Source organism: Alosa sapidissima, chromosome 5 (genome assembly GCF_018492685.1).
Source record: "Alosa sapidissima isolate fAloSap1 chromosome 5, fAloSap1.pri, whole genome shotgun sequence".
NCBI lineage: Eukaryota > Metazoa > Chordata > Actinopteri > Clupeiformes > Clupeidae > Alosa > Alosa sapidissima.
In genome coordinates, this window is record NC_055961.1 from 17,260,803 (window position 1) to 17,278,039 (window position 17,237).

Sequence of the window (17,237 nt, forward strand, 5' to 3'; positions counted from 1 at the left end):
TCCCCAGTAATGAGAAGGCATCCCTTCAGAGTTGCTGGCAACAAATCACATTTTTGATGGTTTATTACACCACATTCACAGATATCAAGGCAGAGATGGCACTCTGTGATCTAATTAAAGTTTTTAATGAAACGTGTCTACAACATTGCTAGCGGTGCAAGAAAATAAGGCTCATAGTGTTTGAAAAACCTACCATGCGGTAGCTGTTAAAACACTAGTAGTCAAACCAGCCCAAAATAATACAACAGCTGCTGTTACAAATACTGTATTTATTTTTAATGTGAGGAATGCTGAATTCTATGTTTTACACATAACTTGTGTGATAAATGTTGTAATAATGTAGTAATTTCTTCCCTGAGGGACATCCCTCAATTCTGCGTGACAAAGCGACACCCAATGTTTAAACAACCAGGTTTTATGTCGTTTTTATGGGTTACCATAATATTTTAGAATGAATGGCTTTAATTACAGTTTCAAACGGTGTCTAAGTCATCTGACAAACCATGCAAAAAAAAACTTCGAGGTTGTCGTGCCCTTTAAAAGGCAAACACAGACCCAATCAAAATATCTATTAGTCCATAGCTATCTCCAGTATTATTCCCATTCACAATATCATACATATGTGAAGAGAAACTGTTATGTACCACTCCACTGCAACAGATAAGGATACAACAGAGATCCATACTCAACTGCAAATGGGACATTCAGATAACCAGTCATTCACATGTTATTTATTTATCACACAGTAAAATGACCTTGATACAGCAAGGACACAAAGCCAACTCAGAATACATGTACTTGCCATAGACACAGGTGCACAAACATAAGTCTGGTCAACACAGGGGTGACCTCTTTACTGTGAATGTTTAAAACAACAGTATTTCAACAACTTCTAAAACGCAACACATTTTTGTCATGACTACTAAACAACTTTCCAGTGTTAATTCCATAAGCAGTATAGCCACTGAAAATGCAGTGATTAACATTATGAGTTATCCCTGAAACTGAATGACAAGGAAGTGCTCCACAGTATTGCAGGTTTGTAACAGAAGATATTACATTCACAATAATTAACATGCCAACCAATAATGCCACTGAATGAACAACATGGTCAAGGTATTAGAAATGCATCAAATCAATACAATTATTCCAATAGGTTTGTGCAAAAGGTTGGACCTTGCACTGATTTTAAAACTTTCCTATCAAATATGTGGTGCATGTTGCCACAGAAAAGTGCATTTGTAAATATCAAAGTGAACGACAGTAAAAATATTGAAATTCTGATACACATAATGAGCAGGCAGTTCTCCAAAACATGCTGGCCAAGACTGTCATTCAACACTTCAAACATGTCCACTACTGAAGAGTTGGAGAAAACTGTACGTTATTGAAACTGCCCAACTCGTCACTCTGTTGTAAATGCTTCATCCATCCTTCAGACAACTAACGTTAACATGGAGTCTCATATTCCCTGATAGGTGTGGCGGTTCTATACTCCAACGCCTCTACAGTTCAGAACCTTATCTATAACCAACCAATTGTTTCGGTGCCAATAATGTCCACAACTCAAGTTACTAACACAATTCAGTTATGAAGAAGGGGTGGCTAAACGAATTCGGTATGTAACCCACCATCTAAATTATTACGCACATGCATGAATTTTTAAAAAATAAAGAGCCAACATCTAGCTATAATTGTTATTAATACTGCTGATAAAGAGGATGTTTCGTTGATAAGTATATGTTTATTCACATCATTGCAAGAGCAAGCTTTCAGACACGTCGACACCTAAGGTAACTACATTAATGACATCTATACAGAAGAGGAAGCTAGTGTTTCTAGATAAGCAATGTCAGCTAGCAATCCACCTCACAAAGCTAGCAACGTTAGCCAGTTATCAGAAACGGAAACTTGCAACTGGCGGTAGAATGTCATTCATTGAAAGTGACGTTTCTCAGTCGTGTCTATTCTGAATGGTCAGTAACGTTACAACATAGTTACCAAATTACAAATATCAATGTGTTAATCTTTACACATCACCTCAGAAGGGCCAGATGCGTAAATGGCGTTCAATTTGGTGCCAGCTATCAAGCTTATTCACGTCAGCCGATAGCTAAGGTTAGCCTTGTTATCTTACTCGTCGACTACTTTTCAGATAGCCAGCCACATAACGTTAGACATGTCTTCAGCTGGCCAAACAAGCAGAGCTAAAATACAAAGCAGTCATGACTACGAAGGACTATCGCTAATTTTCGCTATATTTAACTAGCTAGCTGGCAAGCTAACTTAATACCGAATCGCAGGACCCACCTAGCGATAACGTTAGCCAGCTGCAGCTAGTTACCTCACAGTTAACTTTATGGCTAGCTGGGTGCTTCGGCATTAAGATTCATAGACACAGAGCAAGCCAGCCTGGTAAACTACACGACAGCCCAACGACGAGTTGCGGGTGCGGAACAAAACACATTTTTGTAAGTAAAACGACTTGAGTTATCTAGTCATTTTACATCGAATGTGAGCTGTTTAATGTCTAGCTAACCCCTAGCTAGCTTTCGCTTCCTTTGCCGAGTGAAAGGGTCATTTCGTTTACAGCGAGCGAGCTAGTAAGATAGCTGTCCAAGTCACCGATGATATTGTCGTAAGTTACAAACAAGCGTTGGTCAGCACTGATTTTTGAATGAATTTATTTACCAGGCAATTATTTTCCCATCATCATAACCTACCTGCAGGTGCTCCTGGAATCGGATAGGCAGGATCTGAGCCATGGCGGTTCCTCTTCTCTCTCCTCCTAATTCGCCTAAAACTAGCTAACAAACTACTGCTTTCTCACTCAGATCCAAGCCGGGCAGTCCTGAGACGGCTTGAAAAGAGACCGAACAAATGGACAGAAGCTTCTCTTAGGTACTTGTGATGACAGTTATCTTACGATTCCGTAGGCCCGTTTGACATGGACTAAGTGCTTCTTCCCCAGAATGACAAACAGCGGCCGCTGAATTGAACTCAAGAAACCTGCAATGGCGGCGGAAACTGTTCAGGGCGAGAAATATTCCGGAAATGGCACTATGTTTCAGTGAGGCGGAAGAATATCCACAATTAGATGAAAATAAAAACGAACTATGTCAATAGTATGGTGTGCATTACATTTTAACCCGAAGAATAATATTTTCAACAAAGCAATTATATGTCTCTCTAATGTGTTTGACACATTACTGCTTCTACTGGCAAGGTCAATTAAGATAAGTTGGCACTATTTCTTTGCGAATCGCCCTTTGATTTTTGCCACATCATTCGTCCTCGTGAGCTGACGTCAGTTCCTATGAGTATACTTAGCCTAACTGTCTATGTGTAACTCTCTTTTACTGTCTATGGTATCTCCTTATGCTTATTTTATAGACCTGCTCATGTGCTGTGAGGATAACCCATAGAATGCCAGGTGGAAAGAAAAGAAAAAATATACTAATAGACTAATATTCCATTAAGTGGTTTGCACATGTAAATGCCTTTTACAGGCCATCGCTCCTGACATGCTGTTTTGGCCCATTTATCCCACCTGCCTGCAACAAACTACAAGGAAATAAAACAATACATTCTAGCCTACTACCAGAGAATGAGAGTGCAGAGGTTTAAGTATTAGTATAGTCAAAGAAGGTAGTGGTAGAAGTAGAGGGAAGTAGAATAAGTGAAGAAAGGAAGTGTGTGTGGTAAGCGCATATTAGGTGTGTAGGTGTGTTGGGTTGGTTATTGTAGGTACTCTTAGAAGAGTTAGGTCTTCAAGAGCTTCTTGATAGAGAGGGATGCTCAGCTCTGGTAGCCACCGACAGGGAACAACAAATTAAAATAGTCTGCATTGCCGAATGTTTAAGGGCAGCAGTGCCAGACGACGTTCCTTGCAGCGGCCAAAGGGTAATGTACATGGACGGATTATGAACTTTCTGGCCCCTGGGCCCAGATGTATTAATGGCCCCCCACTAATTGTCGCAAATGTGGGGGGCCACAATTTTTTGCGACAATTTTTTAAATTTGTTTGATGTGATTTCCTGTGTTCTGGTGATTCTGTAGATTCATAGCCTACATCCTGATTTGTTGACATTGAGGCAATGATTCCATGCAAAGGCTTGGGCTTCAGGGTCCCCTGACCCCTTGGCCCCCTGGGCCTGGGCCTGGTAGGCCCGTGCAGTAATCCATCCCTGGTAACGTAAGTCTTTTAAGTGGGAGCAGACCCAGCAACCACTTTGTAGACAAGCATTAGCGACTTGAATTTGATGTGCGCTGCTCAGGGCAACCAGTGGAGCACAATGAACACCACTACAATATGGGCTTAAGGGTTTCTTTAATAGGTTAAGCAATCTGATTAAAAAAAATGTTTACATTAAGCTATTTTCACAGTTGTCAGCACTAGATTAAATGACAGGGAAATTGCAATCAACGAAAGCAAATAATGAATCAAAATTAATCAAAGAATCTTGCCTGAATCAAAGTATAGTAATTAATAGAATAGTAATTAAATTAATAGTAATTAAATGGTATCATGAGCTGTCTGATTATTTCCAACCCTTTATTTAGGGGCATACAAATGAAATAGCCTACATTATAAGGATCTGCACATGCATGCAGACTTAAAAGAACCTGAGGGTCTCTCATGTGTTAAGTGAAATGCTTTGACACTCCAAAACATGGTAGCTGAACCATAATGAATTTATGGGTTGAGTGGTGGTGGGGAGTTAGGACTAGATGTCAGAACTCTTTATGAGAAGGAGCATGGCAGTGTTTCCTACACATGGCCTTCTTTTCCTGCCCAGTTGGCTGTTTCCCACTAGTCTTTAAGGAGTCCAACCATACTGCTTTTTCAGCAATATTACCATCTAGTTCCTTTCTGGCAGATGCAATGCAGCAATTCATGGCTGAGTTGAATCACACTCGTCAGCAGTGGTTGAGCTACCATTGTTGCTATGAACAGTGTTCTCTTATCATTCCAGCACCAAAGTTTTCCCCACCTTGAAAACATATTAGTTCCATTATTTTGTAAAGGCATCCAACTCCATAGACTATACATCAGACATAATGGGCTTCTTGGGGTTTCCATTAGTGACATGCAGTTTACTGCCAACAAAATTAAAATGATACGCTTTAGACAGTTCTTCAAAATATGTGTTTGGTCAATCCGATGTCTCTGATTGTCTGATTTGATTTCAGGAGGACTCTGGTGGGGGTACAGTAACATGTTATTCAAATGCAATATTGGTAAAATAATTTGCCATCTCTGTCATGTTGTACATTTACAGTGAACATTTACCTCAACGCTGTAGTTACATTACTTAATATCCAAGCTGATGTACACGTGTGCGCTTTGAACTATTTTCACAACTTATAAGCATAAACGAGTACAGCTTACATGGGATAGACTGATTTTGCAATTGAGAAGTTCAGCTGAAGGAGAAGGGGCTTTAGTAGGCCTACTTATTTCAGGGTGTGGTTGGCCTTTCCTGTATTTTGCTTGGTCAGGATCTGTAAGTGATGGATCCAGAGAGAGTGTACTGGGTGTGGTTAGGATTCCAGAAACTTAAAATGCTGTTTCAACTTCTCCAGACTTGTATGTAGCCTACAATGCATTACTACTGCTGAAGTTAAGAGTGCTCAATGTAAATTTGAAAAGAAGTATCTGTAACTGTAAAATCTGTAAAAATGCATTTGCATAATTTCATCTGTTCACAAAATAATGCAAATTGTAATTGCATAAACATGTTTTTTTTCATGTAACTCTGTTAAAATGATGGCACAATACTTAAAGCCTAGAGTTTTAGACCACCATTAGATTAGATGTTTTAGCAATGTTTTACTGACTAATTACTTTCAGTCTCTAGAATACCACCAGAATATGCAGGAAATGTGTAGACAGTACCAAAGACAAAAATATTTCCTATTTCTATAAGATAAAAACAGTTTCTAACGACTAAAGTGACAAGTGTGACCTTTTGCACTGAGAACATCTTGGACTCTTTTGGCACATCTCTAGACATTTTCTTCCAGCTATATATTCTGCTGTATGCCTTTAAGTTAATTTTTACAGTGGAAGGGCCCATTTGATTGTTCCCCCCTTGTGATTATTTGTTAACTTAACAAAGCCAGTGTCATAATGTATAGGCAGTGGCTCTGTTTATGTGAAGAACTACTGTACATGAGATATCAGAGTAATACTGCTCTCTACTGGCGAACATGAAATATTACAGATCTACCACCACTTACTTCCAATGGTTCTAACAGAGGTAAGTTTATAAAACATGTTCTGCATTAAACTTCTAAAATGAGCATCTACAGCTTCAACAGCAAGTTTTTTTTATTTATTTTTTTAATGCTGATTGTATCCATGCTTATCAGAATCTTTTGAATATGAAAGATAGATTTAGCAGATTTCTTGTTGTTTTGTTGTTTCTAATATATACACATTATATACATTGTATGATATGTTTACAAAATAAAGACATGGAGACAGGAGATCTTTTCTTTTAATTTTCATGTTCTCTAAAACAAATAAAATCACCTGAGAAATAGTGAGTGCTATTTTTAAAGGTTAAAGTAAAATATGCTTCCTTGTTAAATTCTGTGCAGGATTGAAGGCAATCTTATCAAAATGGACATTATAGGGAATGTGATGTACTATATAGCAGTGCCTGATATGACTGCCACATGGAGATGCCATATACTATTCAGAGAAAATAAATCACGCTTCTCCACCACTCTCCATCCCATCCTGCAACAACAGTTCTTACTGTACATGCCCTGGTTTCTGAGTGACTGTTGAAACTCACATTTTGCTTACATGTGGGTCATTCAAATTCGGGGTACATTCCAAGTGTAGAGAGAATGTAATGTAATGAGTTTTTATCATTGAACTTTTTTATAGTCATAGAACACACTTCAAAGTTAACGGCAATATTTGCTGAGCTTAAACCTGTAAGACTTCAAGTATTTATTTGAAAAAATTAAGTATTAACAGAAAAATCTGTGAACTCTGTTAGAGACAAACTGTAAATTATTTAGCAAATGTGATTCTTCAATTATGCCTTCTCTAAAAGAACTTTTGTCTCTACAGTCACTGAAGCAACTTTACATTTGATAACATTGCTACTTTTTGTCCTGAAATAAAAAAAAACAACACATTCCACTGGCAAGAGGTGCATATTTTCAAAAAAAAAAAAAAGCTACCTTGTAAAGAGCTTTTACATATAATTAAAAAAAAAAAATCCTGTGGTAAAAATTTTAGTTGTTACACATCTTCCGATATACATTTGAAACAAAAAAAAAAACATATTTAGTCATAATTTTAAGAGTGACACTCTCACTAAATGCTATTGAATACAGAGTTGACAGCACATCATTAATCTATGCAGCACTGTTATCATTAATCTATGCAGAATTAACACAGAATTAACAGATTTTTTCATCATTTTGTGGCTTAGCTCCACATCCTAACCTCAACAGTTACTGCATGTATAAAACCAGAAATTCATGGATTTTAATCATATTATTGTTTTTTTAAAAGTTTTTGAGTTTCACTCCAATAACGAAATAACAGAGTTGACAAATAATGAATATACTGTTGGTTTATCCTCAACATTTTTGCCTTTCCAAAGTTTCCTGTCAGAGGAATTGACATCTCTCTGTGTAGGTGTCATGCTTCATATTCAAAGTTTGTGTCAAGTCAAGTCAAGTCAAGTTTATTTATATAGCACATTTCATACACAGAGGTCATTCAATGTGCTTTACATAAACAAAACCAAACGATAATAACAAATAAAAGCATAGAAGGGCAATATAGTCAAAGAATAGTTAAAAGGTAAAGATCATAATAAAAAGAAAACATAAAACACAAGGTAAAATCATTTAAAAATAAAGAATAATTAGTAAGCAAAAACAAAGGCAAAAGTAGTAAAAAAAGTAATAAAAGACAAAGTAGAATAATTATCGAGGCAGATTCAGAATTTGTAACTCGGCACAGTTAGCAGAAAGTGTCTGAGAACAGTTTGGTCATAAGTCTAGATTTAAAACTGGCTACAGTTGGGGCCTTTTTAATGTCATCCGAAAGTTGGTTCCACAGCTGAGCCGCATAGCAGCTAAAAGCTGCTTTACCATGTTTAGTTCTAACTGTAGGTTTTACTAGCAGGTTTTTCACCTGGGACCTGAGAGGACGAGAAGGTGTGTACTGCTGAAGCATGTCTGACAAGTATTTAGGTCCTGCTCCATTTACTGATTTATAAATTGTTGATTTGTTCTATACACTGACACATAGATTCAAGAGGACCATAGTTGTTTGGTGATAGAGCTAAGTAAATTTGTGTGTCATCTGCATAGCTATGATATGAAATCAAATTATTTTGAATGATTTGTCCAAGTGGGAGCATATAGAGGTTGAATAATAGTGGCCCCAAGATCGACCCCTGGGGAACACCACAGGTCAAGGACGTTGGTGTTGAGGTACAGTTTCCGATGGCAACAAAGAAGCTCCTTTCTTGTAGATATGATTTTAGCCAGCTGATAACTATGCCTGTAAATCCAACCCAGTGTTCTAGTCTGTGTAGTAAAATATTGTGATCAACAGTGTCAAATGCTGCACTAAGGTCCAGTAGCATTAGGACTGATGTTTTACCTGAATCTGTGTTAAGGCGTATGTCATTGGAAACTTTAATGAGAGCTGTTTCAGTGCTGTGATTTGCCCGAAAACCAGACTGAAAGTAATCAAAATACCCATTTGATGTTAGGAAGGTGGTTAATTGATTAAAGACTACTTTTTCAATAATTTTGCCAATAAAAGGTAGATTGGATATGGGCCTGTAATTGTTTAGCATGGAGGCATCCAGGTTATTCTTCTTGAGAAGTGGCTTTACAACAGCTGTTTTCAGTGACTTAGGAAAAGTGCCAGACAGCAATGATACATTTACAATTTGAAGGACATCCGCCGCTATGAGGTGAAAAACAGTTTTGAAGAAATTGGTAGGCAGAGTGTCTAAGACACATGTGGAAGGGCTGAGATTCTGTACCGTTTTTTCAAGTGTTTCGTAGTCTATCAAGCTGAACTCTGACATCAAGTTTAGTTTCCCTCTGTTTGTTGCTGGAAGTTCAGGTTGTTGAATTTGTAATTGAGCAGATATGTTGAGTCTGATTTTGTCAATTTTACCTTTAAAAAAAGATGAAAACTCATTGCATTTATTAGTTGAGAGAAGTTCAGGCGCTAATTGTGAGGGGGGATTTGTTAACTTATCAACAGTTGAAAATAGAATACGAGTGTTATTTGAACTTCTATTGATAATGTTAGAAAAGAAAGACTGTCTTGCTTTGCATATTTCAGAGTTATATGTGCGGAGCATCTCTTTATGGATTTCATAGTGGATCTGAAGTTTGTATTTACGCCATTTTCTTTCAGTCTTCCTACACTCTCTTTTTAGAAGTTTAACTGCTGGATTTTGCCTCCATGGTGCTTTCTGTTTGTCCTTAACTTTCTTGAATTGTAATGGAGCAATGTCATACATAATGTTTGCCATTTTTGCATTAAAGTGATCAAATAAGTCTTCAGAGTCTGACAGTTGACTTGACTTTAGTGAAAGTGCTTGCTCAAAGAGAGCACTTGTCTGATCATTTATGATTCTCCTTTTTACCATCATAGCTGTGTTTTGAGTGTGTGGGGACATAGACACATCAAAGAACACGCAAAAATGATCAGATAAGGCCAGGTCTTTAACAGCTGTAGAGACATCGAGACCCTTTGTGATAACAAGGTCGAGGGTATGGCCGAGAGAGTGTGTTGGCCCCTGTACATGCTGTGTTAGGGAGAAAGTATCGATTAGTGCAATGAATTCCTTGGCATAATTGTTTTCAGGATTATCCACATGCAAGTTTAGATCCCCTGATATAATAAGACAGTCATACTCTATGCAAACAACTGATAGCAGTTCACCTAGCTCTTCAAGAAAAACTTTAGCTGAATGTTTTGGAGGCCTGTAAATTGTCAGTAATAAAATCTGAGAAGACTTAATGCATGCACACAGATATTCAAATGAAGTAAAGTCACCGAATGACGACTGATTGCACTGAAAAGACGTCTTGAAAATTGTGGCTATCCCCCCTCCTCTTTTATTTGCTCTGGTAGCACTCAAAAAACTGAAGTTTGGGGGAGCTGATTCGATGAGAGTAGCAGCACTGTTTGCTTGATCTAACCATGTCTCAGTTAAAAGTAAAAAATCAAGGTTGTGTGTGCAAATTAGATCATGAATTAAGAATGATTTGTTTGAAAGAGATCTGATATTTAGGAGTGCTAGTTTTGTTAGTTTAAGTGTTGGGGAAATATGATCCATGGGGGAAATCTGAGGTTGATGTGGTACGGGTAGGAGATTGGACTGGTTTACCCTATAAGCTCGATGCATTTGTGTTCTATTTCTTGTCAATACAGGAATAGAGAATGTCATGGGCTTACTGGGTCCCGGCATGTTCTCAAAACTACTGTCAGTACCATTTATATTGCAGGGACCCTGAGAATATCATGCAATACAGTGTGTGGGATTTTAAAGGAGAATTCCGTTGTGATTTTGATCAAGTGTGTTGAAACATGATACTGAGTGTGAACGTATGTCTAGCTCATCTCGGCTTGTCCCCTGCACTCAGAAATCCGGCGCTAGTTAGCTGATGCTACCAACAGTTTTTCGATGGGGGTGCCTCAGGCATCGGCCTAGCCATGCAAATAAATCACTGTTTTACACCATTTACGAGACTCAAAGTAGCTCTATACTGCATTGGTAGACTTCCGAGGACCTTGACATTTAAAATGAGGCATTGAGAACTTCGTTCTGGTTCAAAGCACTGGTAGTTTATTTACAAGACGATTTATACAGACAGTACCTTCACAAAGTTTACCATTCGCCGCCATCTTGAATTTAGTCCTGATAAGTCGAGTGACAAGTACGAATCAACAGGTATGATAAGGGATCAGATTCCAAAACTAATCCATGGAATTATTTACGTAAACACATTCACACTCGGTATCATGTTTCAACACACTTTAGGTCAATATCACACCGGAATTCTCCTTTAAGCGGTTTTATAACAGAGTTGAAAATAACTTTGAGATGGACGAAAATTATATTTTTTTTACTTAAATCTCGCACAGAAAAAACAGACATTGTAACTAATGTTATAAGAGTTAGTAAATTAATCTCCAAAAAATAGATCGTTAGACTTGACAACATCAGTTGAATGCATGAATCTGTAGTCAGAGACAGTCAATAATATGGGATGTAGAAGTCATTTAGTTAATATTTTGTGGATAAATTGGGTCTAAAATAAATATAAAGCATTGTTATTGGTGAAAGGTTGTTTTATTAGCATAATTATTTTCAAAATTGATTCCATAAAGATTATTTTTTTTAATAATAACTATCTTTATCATGGAGACGCGAAATGTACCCCGAATTATAGAATGACCCATGTACATTTCACAAAATGTTCTCTAGCCAAACTCATCCTCATTTTCTCTACAAGGTCCCAAACCTGTGTTCACTACATATTTGTGGCATGGCTCTATACCTCAAATGAGTGGTGCCTACTTGAGATCAACATACCACAAAAATTCTGCAATCTTGGGTGCAAAGGTTGGCAAGTTAGTCGCGTAGATCTTTACAAACACTTGCCACATTAAAAATGTCAATTTCTTGCAAAATCGCATTTAGTGTCACATCATGTCAATCATTACCAGTAAATGTCAGATGGGCAAAGAAACAGCCATTCAGGTATCTGTGATCAATGTGTTTTGTTTTCTGTTCTGTGTTTAACATCTTGTGCAGAGGACGTAAAAGTCCGGCTTTGGAAAGTAAAATTCCTGCCACATATTTACTCCAACCATTCACTAAACCATCTGATTCTAATTGGCACAACTCATGTCTGTCGAGTTCTATTAGGTGGCATATGTAAATGTGGCCTCAATATTGCTGGGGACACCTACTGTCTATGGGAAACACTAGCCAGCAATTAGAGACACCTGTCTGATTTCCAATCAGAGACACCTTTTTCTCCATTAGCCTCCAGTGATTGCTGCCCCCACCAAGATGGCGGCACTAATGCATTATCTAGCTTTCTAATATATATGTCCTCAGCCAGGTAGATGAGCTAATTAGTGAAAACACCCATGCTAAGTGCACAGGTAGAACCAACACATGGTAGGACTTTTACTTTGAGAAGCCGAATTTTGACACCTCTGATCTTGTGTTTTTTAACTTTCTATTATTTGTTGAGACAAGCCACAAACCATTCATGATGAGGCAATAGATACGTATAGATGAATAAGGCATCTGACTTAGGATTGTATATTCATTCATTCATTCAACCTTTATTTATTCTCTGAGGTTCATTGAGGGTAGTCCTCATTTTCAGTGAAGCCGAGATTACAGTAACAATGACATTACAAGAGATATAGTATAATAATTGTGGTAAATAAAACAAATTAAAAAATAAATAATAAGATAACCTATGTAACATTAAAGGAGGAATGGAAAAATAAAAATACAGAAAATAATAATAATAATAAAATAATAACAATAATAAATAATAAAATATTTACATAAAACAGGTACAATTTGACATAGGAAGGTATGTGATAACAGCTCTGAATTGATTACAGTAAAGTAGAGAGTTATTTTTTGTTACATTGAAGATTATTCCAGTAGTTAAGGAAAGTTAGGCTTTTCTTTCACCAATCTGCAAAAATAATTCTTACCAATAGCTTTTTTACTATGTGTTCCTATAGGTGTCTAACACCTCCCAATTTATCCATTAGTTGATGTACTGGCAAGAGTTACCATGACAGTTTCAACAAGCAGAAATACATTTGACTCCTTGTTTTTTTTTTACAGCAGCATCTGAGAGTGTCACAGTGTCCATTTATTTTGACAAAACTCCACACCTGGGTCCCTTCTGTAGTCATTACACCAATGATTATGTTTCCTCTCTGTCAAAGATGACCAACCTACTTTACCATAGAGGACACAATGATGAGTATAGAAGCTCCCTCACAGAATACACACAACTTGAGGGTATCTGTTTCTTCCTTTGATGTTTGTTTTTCCTTCCACCACTTTAATTACATCTAAATACTAATCAGAGGGTCATTGTATACATGGCATTTCTTTTACAAAATTAAAGAAAATCTGCATGTACTAATAACATTATCAGGCAAGAATATGTTTAAAAACCATGGTTAGTGTGTGTTTGCTATTGAAGCTCTTCAGTTTTCTGAAGCGTGAGAACGAGACAAAAGCAGCAGTCATTGGAGTTCAATAGCCTACAAACTGCCAAAGTAATGAAATATTGAATAATTTGAACACTTCAACAAATGAAATAATATGACCATCTAAATTTTATATATACAGTACAGTTAAGAACAAAATTATTCATACCCCTGGCAAATATTGATGTAATGTTAATTTTCTCTTGACCAATATGTTTGTTCTGAAAAGGTTGTAAGACAATGTGGTAGAAACATGGAATCAAAAAATAATTGTTTTTATCTTTTTTAAAATTTTTATGAAAAATGACATGTCCAAAATGATTCATACCCTTTTTAAATAATCAATGGAAACATCTTTATTTGCCATCAAAGCTCTCAAAATGGTTCTTATAATACCTACCAAGCCTCTTCATGTCTCTACAATGATTGTAGACCGCACCTTTTTAACATCATTAAACCACACAATGTTTCAAAACATACAGCCAAACAAGGCAATAAATGGTTAACTGAGAACAATATCAACATTTTAGAGTGGCAGAGCCAGAGTCCAGACCTCAATCCGTCAAAAAAGTGAGCACAAGTCCAGAGTGATGGCAAATAATCTTTCCTGACTGAAAACCCGGATTGCTGTTAAAAAGTTGTGGTCTAGAATCATTGTGGAGACATGGAGAGGCTTGTTAGATATTATAAGATATTATAAGAATTTGGAGAGTTGTGAATGCAAATAAAGATTTTTCTGATTATTTAAAAAGGGTATGAATAATTTTGGACTTGCCATTTATCATAAAAATGTTTAAAAAATGAAAATGCTTCTTTTTTTTAATTCCATGTTTCTCCGACATTGTCTTACAAACTTTTGCCATGTGACAGTGTCATTTTCAGTCAGAATAAACATATTGATTAAGAGAAAATCAGCATTAAATCAATATTTGCCAGGGGTATGAATACCTTTGTTCTTAACTGTATATAATTTGTATATATTTTGAGAAAATGATTAATGAATGGTACCACATTTCCTGCCTCTTCGTATAATAAAGCTGAATAGGGCTGATGTAATTATTATAGAGAAATTCACAGGGTGGCATAATCAGATGTTTTACATGGGTCAATGCCCTGCCAGACAACCTCATATCAGATGCTAATTTCCTATAAACGGTCTTTTATTGATACATCATGTCAATCATTAATAGTCAGTGTCAGGGCAAAGAAACAACAGGCACCACTTACTTGGCCAACAGACACCAGTGTGCTTTCCTGTGTTTAATTTATCTATCTGAGCTCTGCGTTCAACTTACATGTTTGTTGTTTTCATTTATTGTAGAAACCACACCATGTGTGTGGTAATATTGAAATAGGAGGGATCATTAGTGTCTATAAAAGCTGTTGCCTGACTGCAGACAGAAACTTCTCCAGATTCATCTGAGAATATCAACACTGCAAGAGAAAACATGAGGCCTGTCATTGTGCTGTGCATTGCTTTAATGATGGTTGCACTATGTCATGCTAAATGTTATAAATTCTATGGTAACATTATACTAAATGTTTCCATTTCACTAATGTTGTTAACCTGTTTAGGTAGTCATTTAGTTATGAGTCATAGTCACTAGTGCTGTAATTTATAGATAGTGCTTGTTTTCAGATATCCATGCAGCTTGTAACGGAAGATGTAAGGAACGTTGTCGTCGACATGAGTATGTAGATCTCACATCAGACTGTGGTCATGGAAGCCAGTGAGTAAACATTTTTGGTAACACTTTACTTGACGGGTGAGTTCATAACACATTCATAGCAGCTGTCATAAACTGCACATAAAGCATTCATGACTGTTTCATGAGACATGACTCAACATTCATACCAAACCTTTCATGAATGTGGAAGACAGAACGACGAGAACTTGTCAAAATAAAAGTCCAAAGTCGCAAAGCAGCATTGCCGTTTTTGGTCCAAACCTCTTACCTGATCACATCACATCTGAGTCAATGGGCTACTCCAGTGCCAAAAAGACAGAACATGGTCAAGCAAATAAGTTTTGTTTCATAAAATGTATTTGTTGTATGATGTAACCTTTGCAGATAATTTCTTATCTTTTGCTACTGGGAATGTCCAACCATTCCAGGATACACAAATACGGGTCAGCTGAATGTACAGTAGGCTAGTTTACCTCCCAGTGTTAAACTCAGTGATTACGAATACATCACAAATTGTATAGTAAAGTGACATTCGATGTAGACTTCATAAGATATTCATAAAATATTTACAAAGGCTGGAGAGATTAAATGAATGGTATCCAGGTTACACAAATACGATGTTGGACTTTTATTTTGACAAGTTGTCGTCATTCTGTCTTCCACATTCATGAAAGGTTTGGTATGAATGTTGAGTCATGTCTCATGAAACAGTCATGAATGCTTTATGTGCAGTTTATGACAGCTGCTATGAATGTGTTATGGACTCACCCGTCAAGTAACGTGTTACCACATTTTTGATATACCTCCAACATCATACTTTTATGTGATAAATTTGACATTTATGTATGAAATGTTGTTTCCTTAGATGCTGCATTGATGCTGCTTCTGTCCGTGGTCCTCTATAGAAGCCCAAAGAATAGGTTTATTCACCATTACCTGTTAATAAACTGTCAAATAAGCAATACACCTCATATGTTTTTGCATTTGATAAGTTTTAAGTAATTTTTATTTTATTGGTTTATTTGATAGGGACCGCATGCATATTTATGAACATTGTGTAAAAAACACCATGCATATATGCCCAGTTAGTAAAAATAACTACTTTTCATCTGCAGTCCCTATGCAGGTGACAGGACAAACATAGAGACAGCCAGCAGTCATACAGCACTCATACACTATAAATTAAACACATAATGGTGACATACATTGACAAAACAAACAAACAAAACAAACAGAAATACATGATGACAAAGACATTATTCATCCACCTCTATACTGCATTCAGTTTAACAGTTAGTGTATGGGTGATGACATGTGTGGTAGTTAAAAGTAAGTGCATCTCTGGTTCTCTAGGAGCCACTGTTTTAAGTGAGTTTTAAAAGTGTTGAATGTAGGACACTCTTATTGGGGCTATTCCAGGGTTTACCTCACATTACTGACAATACGTTTTGTCTATAGACCCTTTCAACAATAAAAACAAAAACAATGCTTGAACGTTCTATTTGGTTCCCAATCTACTTCCTCTGCATTAAGATAACATATGGAATGTTAAAAAGGAAGTCTTGGGGCCAACTATGATGCTGATAATGGAACTCTCTTGAAAGGGTCTATAAGTGGTGCGTCTGAATGGTATCACACAGTCCCCTTTTACAGAGGCCTGTGTACCTCCGCTTCCAAGTCTTTGGAAAAAGGGGGGGGGGGGGCAAGATTATGTAGCAATTTTTATACCAAACAAGTATACTTGAAATGTTTGAAATTGGCAAAGCTGAAAAAAGATATCGCAATGGTGAAATGACAGCCTTTTTATCAAAAGTTTTTATGACTTTTTTCATAAGATCATAGTATATAAGAACAACTCGGCTTTCTTTCTTTGGTGTCAAGAAATGGCGTAACTGCGAAGTGTGTTTGCTCAGGTACATTTCACCAACGTGAGCAGACAGTGGAATACGCTACGTTGAACTTGGCTTGATCCAAGGATTCTAAAGACAAGTAATAGAGTTGTTGAGTCACAGACTATGATTTTGCAACAACTAGGGATCATGCAGGGTCACTATTTACAAGATTGCTACTAGATTCCTTTAAATTATTTCCATCGTGCACTACATATAAACAGGAACTCATATGATAGCCTACTCATGTCAAAGTCATTTTTTCGTGTTTCTGCAGCATTGTTTCATGTGTGACATCTCTAACAGATATAGAGTTGTTCTGTCACGTGGAATAGCCAACTAATAATTTATAAGAAATGAAATAGCAAATAATCATATACAGCTGTCGCCTAC

General features: G+C 36.8%; 1 protein-coding gene and 1 long non-coding RNA gene across 6 annotated transcripts in view; one reads left to right on the forward strand and one right to left on the reverse strand.

Moving 5' to 3' along the window:
- The window catches only part of LOC121709307 (clathrin heavy chain 1-like), a 42,567-nt gene extending 39,517 nt beyond the window's left edge, over nucleotides 1-3,050 (reverse strand). For 3 of the 5 annotated variants that reach the window (XM_042092571.1, XM_042092570.1, XM_042092574.1), the window contains exon 1: nucleotides 2,724-3,050. In XM_042092571.1, the coding sequence (XP_041948505.1) occupies nucleotides 2,724-2,765 (42 nt within the window). In that variant the 5' untranslated portion in view covers nucleotides 2,766-3,050. The remainder of the gene's footprint in view (nucleotides 1-2,723) is intronic. The other 2 variants (XM_042092573.1, XM_042092572.1) reach the window with 1 other exon arrangement.
- Nucleotides 3,051-14,506: 11,456 nt separating this feature from the next.
- On the forward strand, nucleotides 14,507-16,474 carry LOC121709475. The gene is made up of 3 exons (XR_006031963.1): nucleotides 14,507-14,791; nucleotides 14,907-14,997; nucleotides 15,821-16,474. It is a non-coding gene; the product is annotated as an uncharacterized LOC121709475 (long non-coding RNA).
- The last annotated feature ends 763 nt before the right edge of the window (nucleotides 16,475-17,237 follow it).